The sequence below is a fragment of the Euprymna scolopes genome, chromosome 12, assembly GCF_053919585.1.
Source record: "Euprymna scolopes isolate OS-2025 chromosome 12, ASM5391958v1, whole genome shotgun sequence".
NCBI classification, from domain to species: domain Eukaryota; kingdom Metazoa; phylum Mollusca; class Cephalopoda; order Sepiida; family Sepiolidae; genus Euprymna; species Euprymna scolopes.
In genome coordinates this window covers 145779819-145801180 of record NC_136493.1, presented here as the reverse complement: position 1 = coordinate 145801180, position 21362 = coordinate 145779819, and the positions used below count along the sequence as shown (strand labels likewise).

Below are 21362 nucleotides of genomic sequence, written 5' to 3'. Positions count from 1 at the left end.
TGTCTTACGCTTCATATATAAGATTGTTTAATTAGAGAATAAAAAAAAAACTGTGCTGAAGTTATTTTCAAATGCAAGAAAGAAATCAATTCTATGTGAAAAAATAACTGACCTGGAGAAACAGGTGAAGCCACTGGAAAGAAATAAAAGAAAATCAAGGTAAGTAAATTTATAATTAAAAGTTTTTCAAAATTTATTCAGTAAATGATCACAGATAATAGTTAATTATAAGTCTTTTAAATAAATATATTGTTTAAATACATGATGGCAACTTTCTGTCTCTTGAGACAATAGCATTCTGCACCTAGTTTAGTTTACTACAGCGTCTGCTGTGGCTAAATAGTTAAATTTTAGATTTGCAGCTACGTTGGCAATTGTTGCAGTTATAGTAAACAGTAGGGATGATCAGGGTGGCATGGGTCGACTATATCCTGTCTCATCTGTGGGTTCTCTTTTTTTCACATTGTCTTTCTCTCATCTTTTCTGCTAATTTGATGCCGTCCTTGACCATTGCTCGGCAGGTTGTGTGATCGGATGACTAACTCAAAATCTTGTGACTGAATGCCACAAGTCTTCAGGTCTCTGTTGCAGGTGTCTTTGTAGCGCAGAGTTGGTCGTCTGACTGGCTGTGTTCCAGAGACGAGCTTGCCAAACAGGATATCCTTTGGGATGCGATCAACTTCCATTCAGCATACATGACCAAGCCAACGCACATGTCTCTGAGTTAGAATGGCAAACATGCTTGATATGCCAGCCTGGGAGAAGACAACTATTTTTATGACTCGATCCTGCCAGGAGATGCCTAAAAGATGTCTGAGGTTGCGCATGTGGAAAGCATTCAATCTTCATTCTTAGTGTGAGTACAAAGTCCAGGATTAAAGAAGAGTACTCAGCATGCAGGCCTGGTATACTCTCATCTTTGTGTTTAGTGTCAGCAAGATGTCCCACGCTCTCTTGACTAGACGGGCCATGGTAGTGGTTGCTTTGCCTATCCTTATGTTGAGTTCTGTGTCCAGAGACAAGTTGCTGATTATGGTGGAGCTAAGATATGTGAACTTGTCTACTACCTCCAGGGTGTGGTCGCCAATAGTGATTTTTGAGTTGGTGTTGATATCTTGGCTCATGATGTTAGTTTTCTTAGGTGAGGAAGAACCCTATGCATGCAATCGCAAAGTGGGAGATGAGTCGTTGAAGACTTTCCTCAGAATAAGCAACGAGAGCTGCATCATCTACAAAGAGCATTTCTCTAATGAGCGCTTAGTGCACCCTTGTCTTCACTCTGAGACAGGCGAGGTTGAATAGGTCGAAGTTGCTCCTACTGTTAAGAAAGATGCCGTCATTTGACTTTTGGAATGCATAGCGCAGGAGCAAAGAAAAGAAGATGCCAAAGTGTGTAGGTGCCAAGACACAATCTTGCTTCACGCCACTCTTGATTGGCAAGGTGTCTATGATTGCATAGTTACACGAGCCGTATAGTTTTGGGTACATATACGGACATCTATAAGAGTCTTTGATGTATGTATAAATATACGGACTATACTGTCACAGAGTTGCATATGGAACATGCCAATGTAAACGTGTAATTCTTAGCGATAGTATCGTCTAGTATGTATACAGTGTTCGATAATTCGTATTCATTGTTTGTGCGAGGGAGATCCATTGTACTGGACGGTGGCCATCATGACATCATGGAATGATATGATAATTTTCAGGAGTTTTGGGGGACATCCAATCCTGAGGAGGAGGGTGAAAAGACTCGATTGATTGACCAAATCAAATGCCTAAGTCAAGTCGATGAAGGTGAGATATAAGGGATTTCTCTGTTTGCTGCCTAATTGAGAACACCATGTCAATTGTTGATAGTTTAGCCTGAAACCCACTTTGTGACTCTGGGTTAATTCATATATAACTATTACTAAATAAATATATTACTTTACTAAATATTAATTCACATATAACTATTATTAAATGAATATATATATATATATATTATAAGGTAAAATTAAAAGCCAAGAACAATGCGAGATTTTTTTTTTTATATAGAGTAAAATTAAATGCAAACAAAAGAAATAAAGTTCTTTTTTTTGTTGTTTGTTTTTTCTTTTTCACACAAATTTTAACTCTAAACAACAGTAATTTTTTTTTTTTTCTGTTGTATTCAATGGTGATATATATATATATATATACACACACCATTTAATTAATTTACTTATTTAAAGTTGTAACAATTGGATGTATAAAAATGAAAAAGAATGCAAATAATATGTTGTTTAAATCGAAGAGAATGAAATTTTATTAATGAGGATTTATTCGATTTTGAAATGTGTCAACTTTAAATTTTTGTCAACCAATGACATCATAGTTGTCTTTTACGGTTCTTCTTTGACAGATAATCTTACTTGTCCAAATGGGTTGAAAAGCTGACAGTATACGTACGAACAAAAAATGTTTTAAAGTATTATGATATAGATAATTCTTTTAATCACAAAAATCATTTACGTTTTAAACATTTCAATAACAAAATTTTGGCTTAATAATTTCATTTTACTTACAATGTGTATAATAGCCGGTTCCTGTTAAAAAGAATGGAAAAAGTATTCCAATGAAAAAAAAAATTGAATTTTTTTTTATTGTTTCTATTTACAACATTTAATTGAAATATTTGCTTTTTAAAAGAGATTATTGGTAAATTATATAATAGCAACAAGTTCCTTTAAAGATACATTTAATTAAAGTTTGTAAAGAAAATTCATTGCTCATATATATATATATATATAAAATCTTTATTTTTTACCTTTAGTGAACGCAGAACATTATAACGAACTAGGTCTGTCAATTCGTCTGTGTCTGCTGAAACAAATTGTAATGTTCTGCATTCACTAAAAGGTAAAAAAATAAAGATTACGTTTAGCTCTACTTCGGTATTGAGCGCTTTTTTCACCCCATTTTTAACAACCCTACACTGGACTTTACCTTGGATTATATATATATATATATATATATATATATATATATATATATATGACAGAACAGAGTCAACTATAAACAAGGAAGCAAAATAAATATTATCCAAATTATAAATAGAATAAAATTGTTGGCTAAATCAGAGCAAATAAATTCATAAATTAAGCATAATCAAACCCCTGCATTGCCATAATCCAACAGTTATCGAAGAAATCTAATTTAAGATTAAGATTTTGTAACAAAATAATTACCAAAGAAATTTCAAAAACTTATAAACAAAAGTCAGTCTCTCTCTCTGGCAAACCTAGTTGTACAGTTCATTCAAAAAAGTGAAATTTCCTTGAGATTCACGGTAACTTTGATAAATTAAGCATAATTAAAGATCCCCTAGCTGAACCGGAAGTACTGAGGAACTTTAAAATACCTTGTTATTGGTTGAGATATTAATGTTCTTATTTACTTGCCTCCCCACGAGAGCAGGGTTAGACACAAGGTCGGTTTTTAATGTGGGGAAAATCAGTTCCCTCAAAAAGGAGCACTCTGGATAGGAACAAAAATAAAAATGGTCTCAGTCTAAAAGGATTTCTCTCCCACTGAACGAGGACAAAAAAGTTAAGTGCAGTATCAGAACAGATACTACACTTTGTTCTTAGGTATTTATGTTGCTGATCTACTTCACTAATATAGAAATATCCTATGGAAGCTGAGCATCTTCAATCTCATGGCCATATACATACACCACATATACCACACATCACAGCTAATAAACAGTGTTGAGACAAAATAAAACCGTATGATATGCCAATAACAAACACTGGAATAAAATTTTATATCTTCTCTTCTATTTCCTCCGGCGAGATTTTGCAACTAAGAAATTAACAAGGTTTATTTTCTTATAAATTTCATTGTGCAAGATTTCAGATAACGTTCGCTGTTTAGAAAACCGACGTCTGAGATAAAATTTGCTCTTTAAACATAGTATACGTCTTTTCTGTGGAGAAATTATGTTCTGAATCTTCATGACAACATTCTCTAATAATTTGAAAATCGTGACATGCAACTTTTATTTGAAAGGTAGTCTTAATTTAACTATCAAGTTTTGTTTGAAAAGTAATCTTAATTTAACTATCAAGTTTTGTTTGAGCAAAACATAATGCTGGGTCCACCACAGAGGACAAAAGGGGGGAAAAAATAAAGTGGTTGGATCATAGTCGAGGTGTAGTTGAGAGCACCATTTCATCCTAGAATGACTCCACTTACCCTTGAACCGCACCTTATAATGCTGAGTGTTTATTGTTATATATATAGGTTTGTGAAAATGTACACTTTTGCAAATATGTTTTATTCTTTATGTATATCAATCCTTTTTAAATCAGCAGCTCGATGTCTAAAATGTAACAACAGAGCAGAAATAAATAACAATTTTGCTAGATTCCAAAGTTCAAGATTTTATTCATTTTACCAAAATCAAAACCTTTGTACATTTTACAGATTTGTATGTAGGGGAGTACACAACTCCTTTCCCAAGATTACCCTTGATCCTCATCTTACAATGCTGGGTGTTTAGCAAGATTCAAGTATAATATTTTGAGTCTTTGATCAAAGCTTGAACCCTACTCTCCCGGCCAATTAGCAAACACTTATCATTTTGCCAGCTTAAGGTAGATGGCATTAAATGTATCATTTTTTTTTTTTACTGATGAATTAGTTATCTCCTACTACCTGCCACGTCTCTATTGTCTTACAAAAATATGAATATGTGATATCCTCATTCTATCGAAATTGACTGTGTGTAAGCAGTGAGCTCAAATGGATCCTCTAAACATGTGAAGTGCTGTTACGGATTCTGTGGATTGCTTAGAAAGCAAGCATCTATTGGTAATAAAAGACATTGAAAAACTATTACATAACATTTATTAATAGACTGCATTAACAGACGATAAAAACAAAACTAATGAAGGGAAAACGTGATATAGTAAGCAGAAAAACAAAAAATTATTTTTCCTGATACCATCTTGGCTTGCTAAAGGATATGATCAATGTCTTGATAGAAAGATCAACCACTAAGGATGAATTCTGAGCTTAATTTTTGATCCTGTATTCGTACAAGAGTTGCTATTAGGTCTCGTGCTGTCAACGAAATTTGAGGATTCCCCTTATTATAAAAGGGGCTCTAGACCATCGCTTGTATGTAAATACAAAAGAAGAAACTCTTAGTACACATTTTTAGGTTGTTACCCTTATTTTTTAGGTGAGCTCATTGGAAAATAAGGGTAAACAGGTAATTCTTGTATCTTACTGCTAATACAGCCCATTAGACGATTTGTTGTTGTGTTGTTAATCTATGTCCTAAATACACCCTTACCACGCTGGCACATAATATTTTATCCCAAGGGGAGATAACTCTGAAGGTAGATAATTCCGGTCATTTTTACACTTCTATTACAGGAATTAAAAAAAATTGTACATAGCAATGAGGAACGACAAACATATTCGCTGAACTAATCTAAATCGATTGATACAAACAAATTAGCCTAATGAGTGCTCGATCTCATAAGTATAGAGCTGTATTTATTTAAAATAAAAAGGAATTACTGACCAGATGCTGTACGTCGTTTGGGTGGTGTTGTAATTTTTGATGTTTCTAAAATATAAGACATAATAGATTTGTTAATATTAAAAATGCTAAAAAATCAAAGATTTTTCTTTTTTGACAAACTTCCTGAACACTTGCGGAAGAATCGTCATCCACATATTAGGCAAAAAAGTAAACTCCACAAATGCATGCTAACCATAAATAACACAAATATTTTGGCATTTTTTTACAGATATTTCCACCTTTTAGACACATATCACCAAAATGGACGGCAAAAACGTTCTTTAAATATATTTTGAATACTTTCTGAAGAGGGCACTTCACAGAACGTCTGAAAAGCGTTAAAAACTATTTCAATGATTTAAAAAAATTGCTACAATGATTAAAAAAATAAAAATATGAAATAATAAAATAATTTTTAAAGATACATAACAATTGTTGGTGACATCTCTCATTTAAATATACATCTTTCCTTCGTTGGAATCTTTCAACCCACTTCATATATATATAGCCGAAATACTGTTATTACAACAACCAAGATTAAGAAACCATTTCAAAAACTATAAATAGCAATGAAAATTATGAATAGCATTAAAAGTTACCAGTCACAAAAATACAAGCATAAAATAATGCATTAAAATAATTTCAAATAAAAAATGTCTGCAGTTTGTAATCAGAATCATTCATTCGATTAAAAAACATTTCTAATAAATTCAATTCTCTCATTTTTTTTTTTTTTAAATCTATAGAAATAAAACAGTAGACGTATGTGTGTATCCACATGAAAATATTTAACCGATAAACTATTAAACAACTGATCACTAACACTGAAATTAACAGGAAATAGTAATCATACACCAAGGATGGCTTCTTTTTTTTTTTTTTTACATGAAGGTCACCACTTATCAAGACCCAGAAGCAACTCAGGGATAAGGGTTATTTTTTTGTACAGTAATCAATCGGATAGTGTTGCAGTATTCATTAGTATTGAAGATTTGATAAAGTCTCATTACTTAGGGGGTGCGGTTCAGGAATTTGTTTATGTTGGACTTGAAGACATCCATGTTGAAGTCAGGAGGGAAACAGGCAAGCGGTAGAGAGTTCCACAGGTGTGCAGTTCTAAGAAAGAAGCTTTGTTCATGGAATCAAGTTTTGATTTAGGCACAGATAAAGAGTGGGGAAAATTTTTGACAGTGGTTTCGGCTAGACGGGTGTTTTTTGTGAAAGATTAGCGAGGCCATGGAAATAACGATAAAACAAAGATAGGCTCGCAACATTGCTTTTGTGGGAGAGGTTGCATGGAAGAGAAAAGGGCATCCTCCACTAAGCCACGAAGTCTATTTTGTACTTTGTCAAGGCAGGATAGGCTGTTTTTAGCAGCCCTTGCCCAGATGTGGCAGCAGTATTCCATCCTTGGACATACTTGACTTTTATATAGATAGAGAATTGCATCAGAAGTGAGATATCTTCTGGAGCGATAGAAGAATCCCACCATCTTTCCAGCGACCTTGGCAACAGATTTGATGTACGTGTTCCAGTTCAGATATAATGAGTCAAATCTTTGTTCGAATTGATGAATAATGCATACTGAAATATGTTGGCAGATTGAAATGCAAAATGTTCTTTTCAACTTTTCGACATATTTCTATTACTTTTGCACATGCGCAAATTCATTCATAGCTTAATGTGATTTAATTTTAGACCTTTATCTGCCGATAACTCAAATGGTAGGGAACGCGGGTTGAGTACTAAATGTTTTGGTTTCGATTCTAGCTGATGGCAGCCCAAGTTATTTTTTTTTCTTTTAAAATCAGTATTATATATAAGGTACAATATAATATCACATGGAGAATTGGTTCTGTAATAATAAATAGGAAAACTGCATTAATTAAAATGTATTTAAACGTATTTTATGACCAGGCAAGGCCGCTCCTCATGCGAGTATAAAAATAAAAGGGAATAATGTTTTAAAATGAATTATAGAAATTAGAGAAAGAAAATTATAGTAGACGTCCTTTACTATAAAATTAGCTAGAAAAGCTATTGAGCCAAATTCAGCCCTTTTAAAACTGGAAGTGTCAAAGTTGATGATAGAAGGTGAAGAATCAAAGTCGAATGTTGTCTCAGACTCCATAGCACTGTAAAAAACATTACATAGATTACGAAAAGGTTTTATGATGTATTATTTATGTTTTTATTTAGACGTTTGTTTTTTGTTTACTAATGAGTCATCATTTACCAAGGTCACAAGACACTGGAGGATGAGAGTTATTGGGATGGATGGATTTTCAGTTGAATTATGAAGATTATTATGAGAGAACTGAAACTGATGAATTGAATGGACAAAATTTAATTTGTCAAGTATTTGAAGACGACCATATTGTAACCTGCAAGGAAGTAATCTTGTGGTAATGTGTTCCGTAGATAAGAATTTCTTGGAAAGAAATTCTGTTCATGGAAATTTCGTGTGGTATTAGGCACATGGAGGAGAAAAGGAAAATTCTTTTCAAATGTTTTGTCTAAGAAAAGTATAGCGTTAAAGAAAAAAATGAACTAATTTCAAAATAAAATGTTTTATGATACATATTAAATGTCTCATGCTTTATATATAAGATTGTTTAATTAGAGAATAAAAAAAAACTGTGCTGAAGTTATTTTCAAATGCAAGAAAGAAATCAATTCTATGTGAAAAAATAACTGACCTGGAGAAACAGGTGAAGCCACTGGAAAGAAATGAAAGAAAATCAAGGTAAGTAAATTTATAATTAAAGGTTTTTCAAAATTTATTCAATAAATGATCACAGATAATAGTTAATTACAAGTCTTTTAAATAAATATATTGTTTAAATAAATATATTGTTTAAATAAATATAGATTCATATATGAACCTGTGAATAAATATTAATTTATACATCAATCATGGAATCAATAAGGTTTTTATCACTCGATGAGGAACCCCTACCTGGACTTTAGCCATCTATCTCTGTCTCGAGCTATCCACTGCCATGTGGGACCCATATGTTGTATCAGATCGTCCCTCCATCTCGTTCTTGGTTTCCTCTTTAGCCTCTTATGTTCATGAGGTGTCCATTCCATTATCCTGATGGACCATTTGTTATATTGTCTGATTATAGTTAGGTTATCCATGAGAATGCTACTGGTAACATTTAAACCCGTCCCATGGTTCAGTTGTCAGCAACTAAACTTGCACCCCCATCAAGCTTGCTTTATGAGGAGGGTGTCTAGACATCCAGCAGGTCTACAAACAAGACCCATTTAAGGGCGAATGAGCACCAAGGGCCATCTAGCAAACTCCTCCAGGTATGGGTTAAATACCCTCGTCAACCCAAAGGCCAAATATGGCGAGTATGGCAAAACCCTGGGACTATGATGTATAAGAATTTATACATAACTATCTTTAAAAATATTGCTTAAATAAATATTAATTTTTTTTATTGATGTGGACGCATTATACAGTAGGACATCATCACAGAGGGAGAAAACTGTAGGCAAATTCGGATTTTGTTTTTGATGGATTGTATGAATTTCTCTACTTACGACTCCTTTTTAATGTCAGCCAAAGTCACTGGCAGCTCTTTGACTGTATTTGTGATCATGCTTTTGATTTTGCAATTCATCTTTAGTGTAGCAATGATGGAATTTTTGAAAACTTCCATATTTTGGGGAATGAGTCGCGATAAGCTATCCACATGGCAAATACTTTTAGATGTTAGGAACTCGATCTTTAATTTGTAGTTTAAGAGAATTGTTCTCTAACCAAACATTCTGTTTGCGGTACAGACTGGCAAACATTTCTTGGGCCCAAAGATTGTTATCAGGGGTTTATAATCTGTTTGTAGTATGAACCGTCTTCCATGTAGGTATCTGTGGAACTTTGTGACAGCGGATATTATTCCTAGAGCCTCTTATTGCTTCTTAGCTGTTAGTAGGGATCTAGAAGCATGTGCTACAGTTTTTCACAAACCATCTGACAATTTATGGAGAATGCAAGTACTGATACCATATGAGCTTCGATCACTTGCGAGTGATGTCGAGACTAGTGTCATAGTATGTGAGAGTTTTCTTGATCTTTTCATATGTGTCATACAGGGATCCATAACCATGGTTTATCCCTTTTTGAGAGTTCATTGAAAGGCCCTTTCAAATTCTGCTTGTTCTTGGGTTGAAAAGATGACAGCATATGTACGAACAAGAAATGTTTTAAAGTATTATGATATAGATCATTCTTTTAATCCCAAAGATCATTTGTTTTGAACATTTCAATAACAAAATTTTGGCTTAAGAATTTCATTTTACTTACAATGTGTAAACTGGCCAGTAGAAGTTTCTGTTAAAAAGAATTGAAAAAGATAAAAGTATTCCAATGAAAGAAAACAAAACTGAAAATTTTTATTTTTTCTATTTAAATACATTTTATTCAAATAAATACATTTTATTCAAATAAATACATTTTATTCAAATAAATACATTTTATTCAAATAAAAATTAGGTAATAGAATAAAGTTTATGGCTAAACCAGAACAGTTTATTATATTAAAAAGACACGAAGAAAATTTTTGCAAATAAACCCTAATGCTCAATTTTCATGGTATCAGCTCTAACAGAAATTTCAAACATAATAGAATGGCATAAAATTAAAACATGTAAAGCATATATCTTATATAAACTGATTTTGTTTGTCCATTTCTCAGTTAAAATTTTTTTAATGTAATAAATATATTGCGCAATTTGTCTCATATCGAAATATCAAGTTCTTAACTGCTTTTATAAATGGAGAATATTGCATTAATAGTAAATTATAAAAACAATAAAGTAGATGCCATGGCCGCAAATTTCAAAATGAAGCCTTCAGATTTTTAGTCTGGAGACAAATTAGTCTAATTTTCTCACATAGCGAACACATCGACACAATGCACAACAGTTTTGAGGCATATACAATTATCGCCCTTGTTGCATGTTTCAGCTGATAGGTGGCGATATCAACTTCCTTTCTTTTTCCTTTTTTTCTGCAGTGGCATGCAGCTAGGACGACATGCACCACGTGTTCCAAGTATTTGCACACGCAAACCGATGCTGTAATTAAATGAACTTTTCAATACCATCCAGTTATATTGAGGTAAGCCAAACATTACAAAATCATGAACAAACTCTATAATTCATGTGCATGCGTAAATGTGCATTGTTGATCTCTGCCGATCATGTGTAAATTGAGATTAAATATTTTGTAAAATGTTGTTACTGACCTCAAAATATTTAATCTCCATTCACACATGATCGGCAGAGATCAACAATGCGCACATACGCATGCACACACGGTTTATGCATTTTATTTACAAAAGCTATTGTCTGTAAAAAATGTATACGTATTCTTTTTGTTTTAAGTGAAGCCTAGAGTTGTATGTATATAAACTCGGTATCTATTTTTATTAATTTATGTCGTTGAACATGCAATGCACATACTGCAATAAGTCTGAAGTTCTACTTATTGACCTATTTGTATTGTCTTATAAATAAAGCTTAAAACATTACCATAGCAAAATAATTATAGCTTTTCTGTGACGTCATAGAAACATGATTTACATGTGGCATTCTTTAAGTAAACTTGTGAAATCACCTTGCTGCTTTTGCTCGGGATTGAACTTGAAGATAAACAACACATTATAATTTCCTTGTTGTCTTGGCCATGTATTTCTAAACTCAGGAGAAAAAGTGTCTGAGACGTGAATGCAATAAGTGAATGTGAAGAGGGGGGGGATGAGTTAGAAATATCCGTGTTAGCATGATGATCCTCTTCTTGGTTGTTATCAAGAGATTTCGATCATTTTGTCCATCTTCAGGTTCCTTATGTTGAACTCTGGAACCATTGTTTTTGAACCCAACCTTTATTAGAGTCGTGCAGTTTTCATTTGTCAAAGCTTGTCACATTCTTTCAGTAAATTTGTTGAATCGTTTGCTACAATTGCTCAGGATTTAATTCACAATCTCCAGATAATTTGTACATTTTAGCAAACATCGTCGTCTTGGCAGTGTGTCCTTTGGAAACTGAGGCAAAAACCAAATAATAATGAATATTTCTCATCTCACAAATATTACAAACATTAATCTTTCAGACATGTAGTCTAACAATTGTAGAATAATCATTTACACATGAAAAATTATGAGTAGCAAAAACTATGAAATGTCTCCCCCCCCCCTCCAAAGAAAAAGAATTAGAAAATAAAATAATGAAATGTTTTAGAATTTAGAAAAACATATATAAAAATTAAAAAAAAAGGCTGCAAAAAATATTAGTATAGATTACAATGCATCATCATCATCGGTTTAATGTCCATTTCACTTGCTGGCATGTGTAGGACGGCTTTAAGAAATTAACTTCCAAACTAACTTTATCTCTGGTCAGGTGTTTATTCATTCCTCTTAAGTCTCACTTCCTTGTATGTTTTTCTCGGTCTCCACCCTGCTATCTTAACTATTTTACATCTACTGAGCCAAGAATCCTGATCTGTTCTTTCAATGTGTTAATACCATAAGAGTCTCCTGTTCTGCACACATCTTCATATACTGTTTAGCTGTTCAATTCATTTTTCAGACCACTACAAGGTATTTTCTTTGGAAACTACAATGTTGTCTGTTGATTAACTGTTAGAATCAGATAAACTTTCAATTGCATATAATAAACTTTCAATAACTTTACAATAAACTTTCAATTGCATACTTAAGCTCATCAATTGAAAGGATTGCAGAGATGTTTAGGTTTCTGAAACGTGCATCATCCAATTTAGTCAGGTGCACATATTCAAGCATTTTGATCGCATCAATCCCAGCGGATAGATCAAACGCTAACAATTATTAATTCACAACCAGGGCCTCAACATTAATGGGCTGAACCTGCTTGATGGCTAACTTAATCTTACAATATCCACAGCACTTCAAAGTCCTTCCACTACTCCTACCATCAGCTTTTGTGAGCATTTGGAATTCATCAGAGCCTTACACTTTTACAGCAGACAATTTTAAACACTTTTACAGCAGACAATTTTAAACACTTTTACAGCAGACAATTTTAAACACTTTTACAGCAGACAATTTTAAATTTTTCACTTTCTTGGGAAGAAGGCTGGAACTGAAATTTTCTTTCCATGGGTGTTTCCTTGCTACTCTAAGTAAATATGCCCAATTTCTTTACATTGAAAGCAACATTTTTCATATCCGAAACTATGCAATTTAGTGTCCGATCCCTCTGGGCATTATTGTGCACAATTCCTAGCCTCATGGTTAGGCCCAGAGCACTTAAGCAGTTGATTATTTCGCTGTATGACTTAATAGGTCGAACATCTGTGCCTAAATACAGTTGCCTTGTAGATGTGGCAGCTGATACTTGGTTCCCTTCATCATAAGTCCTCACCTAGGTCAGAAGCTACTCTAAGTTCATCATGAATGTGGCTCTAAGAATCTGCTTGAGATGTTGTGGCAACTCTGATATGAATGCACACATGAACATTGATCGCACAGTGGCTCTCCAACCAGCTGAGCCAAGCAATGCATCTCAGCCAAAAATTTGTCCAATGTTTCCTTCAAGGGAAAATGCCACATTACAACTTGGTCAAATGTCTTGACCCTATCCGTTGTATACACATTCAGAAGAGCTCATTTAATATGTACTCTCTACTCTTTACTAAGCTGTCTGTACATGGCAAAAACACTACCTCAAAGTTATAACAGAATGTGCTCAATTTTATTTATGGCAGAAACTTTGTAGGCCAATTTTACAATTCCTATCCATTCAACAATGGGCATATCGATTGTGGCGTCACTGAATTGCAGAAATAGCTGGACATCAAATGTTTTGCCATCCATCTCAACAGAAATGTATAATCTATAAATTTAAAGTACTAGCGTTTCTGTGTGTGTCTATGTGTACAACTCTCCTACAGCCGAGACCACTAGACCAATCATAACCAAACCTGGCATGATGATGGTCCCCTATCTAAGGATGGTGCATACCATTTTCCAAGGTAAAGGTCAATGGTCAAAGTAATATTTGGTGTGGCTCTTACAACATCCTCTTATTACAAAGGTTCCAGTAAAGCGGGTACCCGAGCATACAGCAAAGACCCGCATAAAGAGCGGGAATATTTTTGCTAGTAATAACATATAAAAAATTTTTAAATATAGAAAAGGAGGTAAAAATGGTCTTTGTACAAAAAACAAAAAACGATGCTTGCCAGTATTCTCTTATTAAATAGCACAATTTTCCATATTAATCTTAATCAATCTTAGTCCTCAAGTGTTAAAATGCAACTGGCAACTTTTATTGGTTCATCTTTTATGGCTGGAAACGAATGCCCGTCACACGTGAGACATAAATGCTCTTGTTCCAGCATGAACTTGTTCTTTCTCAAATCCAGATTCTGCAAGTTTGTTTTGTGACAGCAATAAGGAATTCAAGATTATTTCCATCACTTGATTCAACTTCTTGATCAGCAAATCTTATTTCAAGTTATTAAAACTGCACATATATAAATATATTCTAAAATTGATGAACAAATTATGCAATTTCCAGTTTCCAATCAATAAATGTGATAATCATGCAACACTCACCTGTACGCTGAAAACAGCTCTTGATTGACAAAGACATTTCCATAATTTGATTATTTTCAGGCACAAACTCGATTTTGATATCGGTTGCATCACTCCCAGGTTGAATCACACTAATTGATGTTGCTGGATATATCTTGGAAAAAAAAAAGCAATTATTTTTTTTTATTTTTTATATGTCTGAACAAGAGACTGGATGGCAAGACATTTGATCTTGAGCGCGTGGTTCAGTGGGGGAAGACGTGGCTGGTTACCTTTAATACATCTAAAACCAAACTCCTATCCTTATATCATCAACGCTCTGATCCCCATCTGGCATCAATTGAAATGGATGGCTCTCGTCTAGGAGAAGCCCCATGTTTTGACAAGCTTCTGGGTTTGACCTTTACTCCTGATCTGAAATGGAACACATACATCAAGTCTGTTGCCAAGGTCGCTGGAAAGATGGTGGGATCCTTCTACCGCTCCAGAAGATATCTCACTACTGATGCAATTCTCTATCTATATAAAAGCCAAGTACGTCCAAGGATGGAATACTGCTGCCATATCTGGGCAGGAGCTGCTAAAAACAGCCTATCCTGCCTTGACAGAGTACAAAATAGACTTCATGGCTTAGTGGGGGATGCCCTTTTCTCTACCCTGCAACCTCTCTCCCACAGAAGAGATGTTGCGAGCCTATCCTGTTTTATCGTTATTTCCATGGTAGGTGCTCATCTGAATTCCAATCTCTGGTCCAACTTCGCCAATCTTTCATGAAAAACACCCGTCTAGCTGAATCCACTGTGAAAAATTTCCCCCACTCTTTATGTATGCCTAAATCAAAACGTGGATTCCATGAACAAAGCTTCTTTCTTAAAACTGCACGCCTGTGGAACTCTGTTCCGTCTACCTGCTTCCCACCTGACTACAACTTGGATGTCTTCAAGTCCAACGTTAACAAATTCCTAATGAACCGTCCTCTTAAGTAAACACTTCATCAAATCTCCACACTAACGTACTGTATTTGCAATAACCCTTATCCCTGAGTGGCTTCCGAGCCTTGATAAGTGGTGACCACCGTGTAAAAAAAAAAAAAAGAGACTAAATGGCACTGTGTGGATAGGACACATGTATGACTACTAATGGGAATTTCTAGTTTAGTCTTTTGGTAATACCTCATCCGATCCCATCTAATACCAGGCACCAACATGGTTTTACACTAAATGTCTTCTCTGCCCACCCCCCGCATTCTCAATCCTACCAACTACCAGCATTGTCCAGGAATGTCTTATATACCTTCACCCAGTCCTGTACATGCTAATGGTACAAAGGTTATATACAGTGCAAGGTGGAAGAGGGATATTTTTAATTTGTAAAATCAGTTAGCCATACTGAGAATAACTAGTATAAAAACTAGCAAACAATGAAATTGCATCAAAACATGATATTCTTGAACTGCTCTCTCTCTCTCTCTCTCTCTATATATATATATATATATATATATATATATATATATATATATAATTTTTTCATTCTTAGTGAGTTTTTTTTTTTATGAAATGATGAAAACAAAAGCGAATGACATTAATTAACAAAGATGAAAAAGATGAAGATTAGATTAAAAAGAATTCAGAGATGTGAGGGATGCCATTCCAACAACCAAACATCCTTTTAGTGCATTATCTGAAGCTTACTTCTCTTGGATCACGTCAGTATCTTCATACAAATTAAAAACTTCGCCAATCTCATTAAAATGTTTATAAAATAAGTCAACAGATGCTTTAACACCTAAGTAAGAATGAATACACGTTTTTCCCTTAACCCTTGCATACACTATGAACATTCAACGCATATTTTAATGAACTCCTGTGATCACACATAAACATCCAGACACATATATGCACAAAGAACATATACACGCAATGAACATTTTCAACCTCACGCGTACATGTTCGTACACATACACACATGTACACAAAATGGTCTCAATGTTCTCACCTTCTATTGTTAGATAAAACATCTTATATGTATATATTTTTGTATATATGTATATATTTTTACATATAATTTTGCATATATGTATATATTTTTACATATAATTTTGTATATATTTTGTATATAATTTTGCATATATTTTGTATATAATTTTGCATATATTTTGTATATATTTTTGTATATATGTATATATTTTTGTATATATGTATATATTTTGTATATATATATATATTTTTGTATATATATATATTTTTGTATATATATATATATATATTTTTGTATATATATTTTTGTATATATATATATATATATTTTTGTATATATATTTTTGTATATATATATATATATATTTTTGTATATATATTTTTGTATATATATATATATATATATATATATATATATATATATATATATATATTTTTGTATATATATATATATATATATTTTTGTATATATATATATATTTTTGTATATATATATATATTTTTGTATATATATATATATATTTTTGTATATATTTTTGTATATATGTATATATTTTTGTATATATGTATATATTTTGTATATAATTTTGCATATATGTATATATTTTGTATATAATTTTGCATATATGTATATATTTTGTATATAATTTTGCATATATGTATATATTTTGTATATCTATATATCTATAAAAGTGAACGTGTCTGTCTGTCTGTCTGTCTGTGTACATTTCCCTACGCAATAACTGTCAATTTTTAGTCTATAGACTCGAAATTTGAAATACCGCGTACTGAGATTTGGGAAAATCGATGTGACGGGTGTCAGCCAGAAATTTGGCTGTTAAGGGGTCAAATTTCAACGATTTGACCTTTAAGAACTCTACCAAACTCCTCCGACAATTTTGGGTCTAGACACTTGAAATTTTAGATATAGGTTCCTTGAACCTGGATCTAACTTAATAAAGTGATTTGAGCCCGAAACTATAAATTTTAAGGGGTCATAATAGGGGTCAAAGTTTTAAAAAATTAACCATTTTTTTGTTTTTTTTTGCTTTTTTTGCACAGCATACACCTCCAAACACCCGAGCGACGCCGGGCACCCCTGCTAGTATGTATATATTTTTGTATGTATGTATATATTTTTGTATATATTTTTGTACATATGTATATATTTTTGTATATATTTTTGTACATATGTATATATTATGCATATATTTTTGTATATATGCATATATTTTTGTATATATTTTTGTACATATGTATATATTATGCATATATTTTTGTATATATGCATATATTTTTGTATATATGTATATATTTTGTATATATTTTTGTATATATGTATATATTTTTGTATATATGTATATATTTTGTATATATTTTGTATATATGTATATATTTTGTATATATTTTTGTATATATGTATATATTTTTGCATATATGTATATATTTTTGCATATATGTATATATTTTTGTATATATGTATATATTTTTGTATATATGTATATATTTTTGTATATATGTATATATTTTTGTATATATGTATATATTTTTCCATATATGTATATATTTTTGTATATATGTATATATTTTGTATATATTTTTGTATATATGTATATATTTTGTATATATGTATATATTTTTATATATTTTTGTATATATGTATATATTTTGTATATATTTTTGAATATATATGTATATATTTTGTGTATATAAATATTTTTGTACATATTTTGTATATATTTTGTGTATATAAATATTTTTGTACATATTTTGTATATATATGTATATATTATGCATATATGTTCATATTTTTGTATATATGTATATATTTTTGTATATATGTATATATTTTGTATATATGTATATATTTTGTATATATGTATATATTTTGTATATATGTATATATATGTGTATATTTTGTATATATATATATATATTTTTGTATATATGTATATATTTTTATATATATGTATATATTTTTATATATATGTATATATTTTTATATATAAGCATATATATGTATATAAATATATATATGTATATAAATATATATATATATGCATATATATATATATTTTGTACATATATATGTATATATTTTGTATATATATAACTTTAGCAGCCTCCATTTTAATGTCTTAAATGTACTCATAACACGTGCTATTTATTGTTGATTGTTTTATTACACTGTCCGGTTACAAACAACGACCTTCAACCGTCTAGTAAATCAGCAAGCAGCCTATAATCGGCAGCCTTCTAATAACCGGTAACTCCCTGCCACAAAGTTGACCCTCTACAATGTAAGCTAGTATATAATAAAACAAAGTCTAAAGTTTCTAGCGACTTGAAAGGAAAATAAAAAAGCAACTCTCATCAATCTTAACATTCCTATCAATCGAATCAACTTGATCAGCTTCAGAGTTTCTTATTCAAATCTTTTACAAGTTTGAAATTCATGGAGGAAGTACTCTCCTCAACAGTATCAAGTTCAGGAGGAGTAATTTGATTTTACAAAACACTGTAATCAAGGTTACACTATTTTTTTTAATAAGGTGACCTCACTTATCAAGGCCAAAAGACCACTCGAGGATAAAGAAATGAACACATCAAATCTGTTTCCAAAATCACTGGAAAAATGGTTGGATCACTCTACCGATCAAGCAGGTATTTCACTGCCGATGCAATCCTCTGTAGAGCCAGGTACGCCCTAAAATGTATTACTGTTTTCACATCTGAGCAGCCTTGATAGAGTTTACAACCGGCTTTGAAATCTAGTAGGTCGTGCATTTTTCTCTTCTATGCAACCTCTTTCCCGCAGAAAAAACGTTGAGAACCTGTCTCTACTCTATGCTTTAAAGGGTCGGTTGTGTAACAAAAAAAATGGAAGAAAAGAAAGCTTAAAATGGCGACATTCAATTGGTTTTATGGTTAACGGTCACGTGACGCTGTTTCTATGCAAATGACACAGGTGAATAGAAACGGACAGCGAACAGGAGGACGAGTTGGAAGAAGGCGTGCTACATACGAAGTTGTATGCAAGTCAACTTGAAAGAGTGTCAAGTTTGGGAGTTGGAAGTTTTGATAGTTGTTGTTTAAAGTTCACAGAAGGAAAGGAGAAAAAGAAAGGAAAAAACAAATCAAACGAACAGAAGTCTTACCGCGTGTGCGTCGGGTGAGGTTGGGCGAAAGAGAGAGAGAAATCAAGATGGCGCCCATAGTTTTAAAAGGTATGCTCTGGTGGAAGTCATGCGAAATCACAAAAAAATCATGCGGGAGACATGTATAAAAGGAGTTGACAGGTTGTCGGGAAGAGGCAGACAGACGAAGGTTGGTGGCAGTGGTGATCTCGAACCCGGCGGTTGTTGGCTTGCAAAGACGTATTCTTTTTTCTTTATTTTTTTAATTTTGTTGTTCTAAACCAGGAACACTTAAGTAGTATGTCGAATATACGCGAGAAATTGTTAGCTTAACCATGGTGACAAATAAAGCGTAGACAGAAATTCATTTGTGCCAAATCTGGTTGTATTGTGGAAAGGAATGGGAAGTTTATCAACAGTTCCATGGGTGTCATTTTTTGTGGGTCACCTTATATTTGCTATGTTCAATAAGATATTTATAGTACAAAAAATTTACTAAGCAAAACATTTAACTTTTAAAGAGAAAAAAATTACCTTAGTGGAACCGAGCTGAGAACCTTTCATCTGTGTAACACGAAACTGCGCCACATTGTTGTGCTTCACAAGTTTTATTATTGCTCCTTTGGCAATAAAATCCTTCACGTTGATAAGTACGGATGGTGGCTTCTGACGATTAGTTGGTCTGACCATCCAACCATTGTTCGTGGGTCGAATCACTTCTGGGTTTTCTCCTGTGCTTAACTTTATTAAACTATTGGGTATTGTTGCTTCACTGGTCATTCCTTCAGCTACATCACATGCGAATACTGAGAATAAAAGACATTTATATTTATTCTTTTAATATGTAAAAAGAACGAAATGAAAATTAGTATTAAAGTTAGTTTTATCGATCAGACAAAAATAATGAATTTAAAGTTTTAGATTGTAAACCATGTTTAATTTTAGATTTTCCGATGATTAGCTAATCTGTATAAGTCCTAAGATAAAAAGTATAGTTCCCGGTGGGTAGCTAATCGTGTTGACCAGACAAATTGTGTGTTGGAATTCTACAATATCAAGTATGTTTTATTGAGCGATTCCAGTTTTTAATTGGTTGCTAGCAGAGCATAACTCCATTTGAGTGGTTAGTTTCTATTACCAATGTCTATGAATAGAATCTTTACTTTTCTTTAATCATACCCTCTTATTATATCAAAAATATTGAAACAAAGTTTTTAGTGTTTATGAAATAGAAAAATCTTTTAAAGTACTACCTCTAAGTTTGGTCTCCTGTATTATTATTATATTTAAGAGGATGTGTAATGACTTACAACCAAAATAAAATATATGCTTTGTTATCTTATATGTCCAGGAAAATATTTATTCGAAGTAGCTGAGTGGTTTTAGCTACCATAATCGAGTAATGCAATCTAGTTAGTCAATTGTTCCAAGTCGTAGCTGGTAATATGCTTAAGCTTTAGACTTTCCGCATATCTTTTGCCGTCTCTTCCAGCCAATCGTATCCTTGTGCAAAGGAACCCACATATATACACATTACATCATCATTAATAGATTACAGATCATAGCACAATTAAATTCTACCTTTTGTCATTCACTGCTCTCACTTTACGACAACACAAAGAAACGAATAATCATTGGATTGGAAGGAAGCATTATTTTTTTTTTAGATGCTGGTTTTGCTTTCTCTTCTGTCAATGTCAAGAGTGAATTCCGATCTACTGATATTTTAGGCCCCTAAGTTTATTGTCAATCTTCCCACACCCACTTCTGGTCCAGAGAAGGTCGAGCTGACATCTAAGTATATTAAGTTGACCCCGACAGAACCAGTTATTTTTATCTAACAAAATTATATTCACTCTATATTTAACACTATCAACTGAGAAAGTGCTGACCAAAAAAAGCATTATGATCTCACTCTCTATTAAGGATACTTAACTATCTTTATTATATTATCAGGCATTAGATAAATCAGGTTGGAAAGATATCCCACTACCACCGTTCAATCGCCTGGACTCTAAACAGGTTAGCCAAAGGTATGTCCTTCAAGAGCCTAATAGGGAAAGAAGGGATTAGAAAACTGGCTGAATG

General features: G+C 32.5%; 1 protein-coding gene across 1 annotated transcript in view; it reads right to left on the bottom strand.

The window, feature by feature from the left end:
• Positions 1-21362, bottom strand: part of LOC145291527 (uncharacterized) — a 1250821-nt gene that overhangs the window by 777554 nt on the left and 451905 nt on the right. The window contains exons 30-36 of the mRNA XM_080137518.1: positions 19809-20080; positions 14183-14315; positions 9882-9908; positions 8263-8283; positions 5564-5608; positions 2553-2573; positions 113-133 (exon numbers count right to left, since the gene is read on the bottom strand). Of these exons, the coding sequence (XP_079993644.1) occupies positions 113-133; positions 2553-2573; positions 5564-5608; positions 8263-8283; positions 9882-9908; positions 14183-14315; positions 19809-20080 (540 nt within the window). The remainder of the gene's footprint in view (positions 1-112; positions 134-2552; positions 2574-5563; positions 5609-8262; positions 8284-9881; positions 9909-14182; positions 14316-19808; positions 20081-21362) is intronic.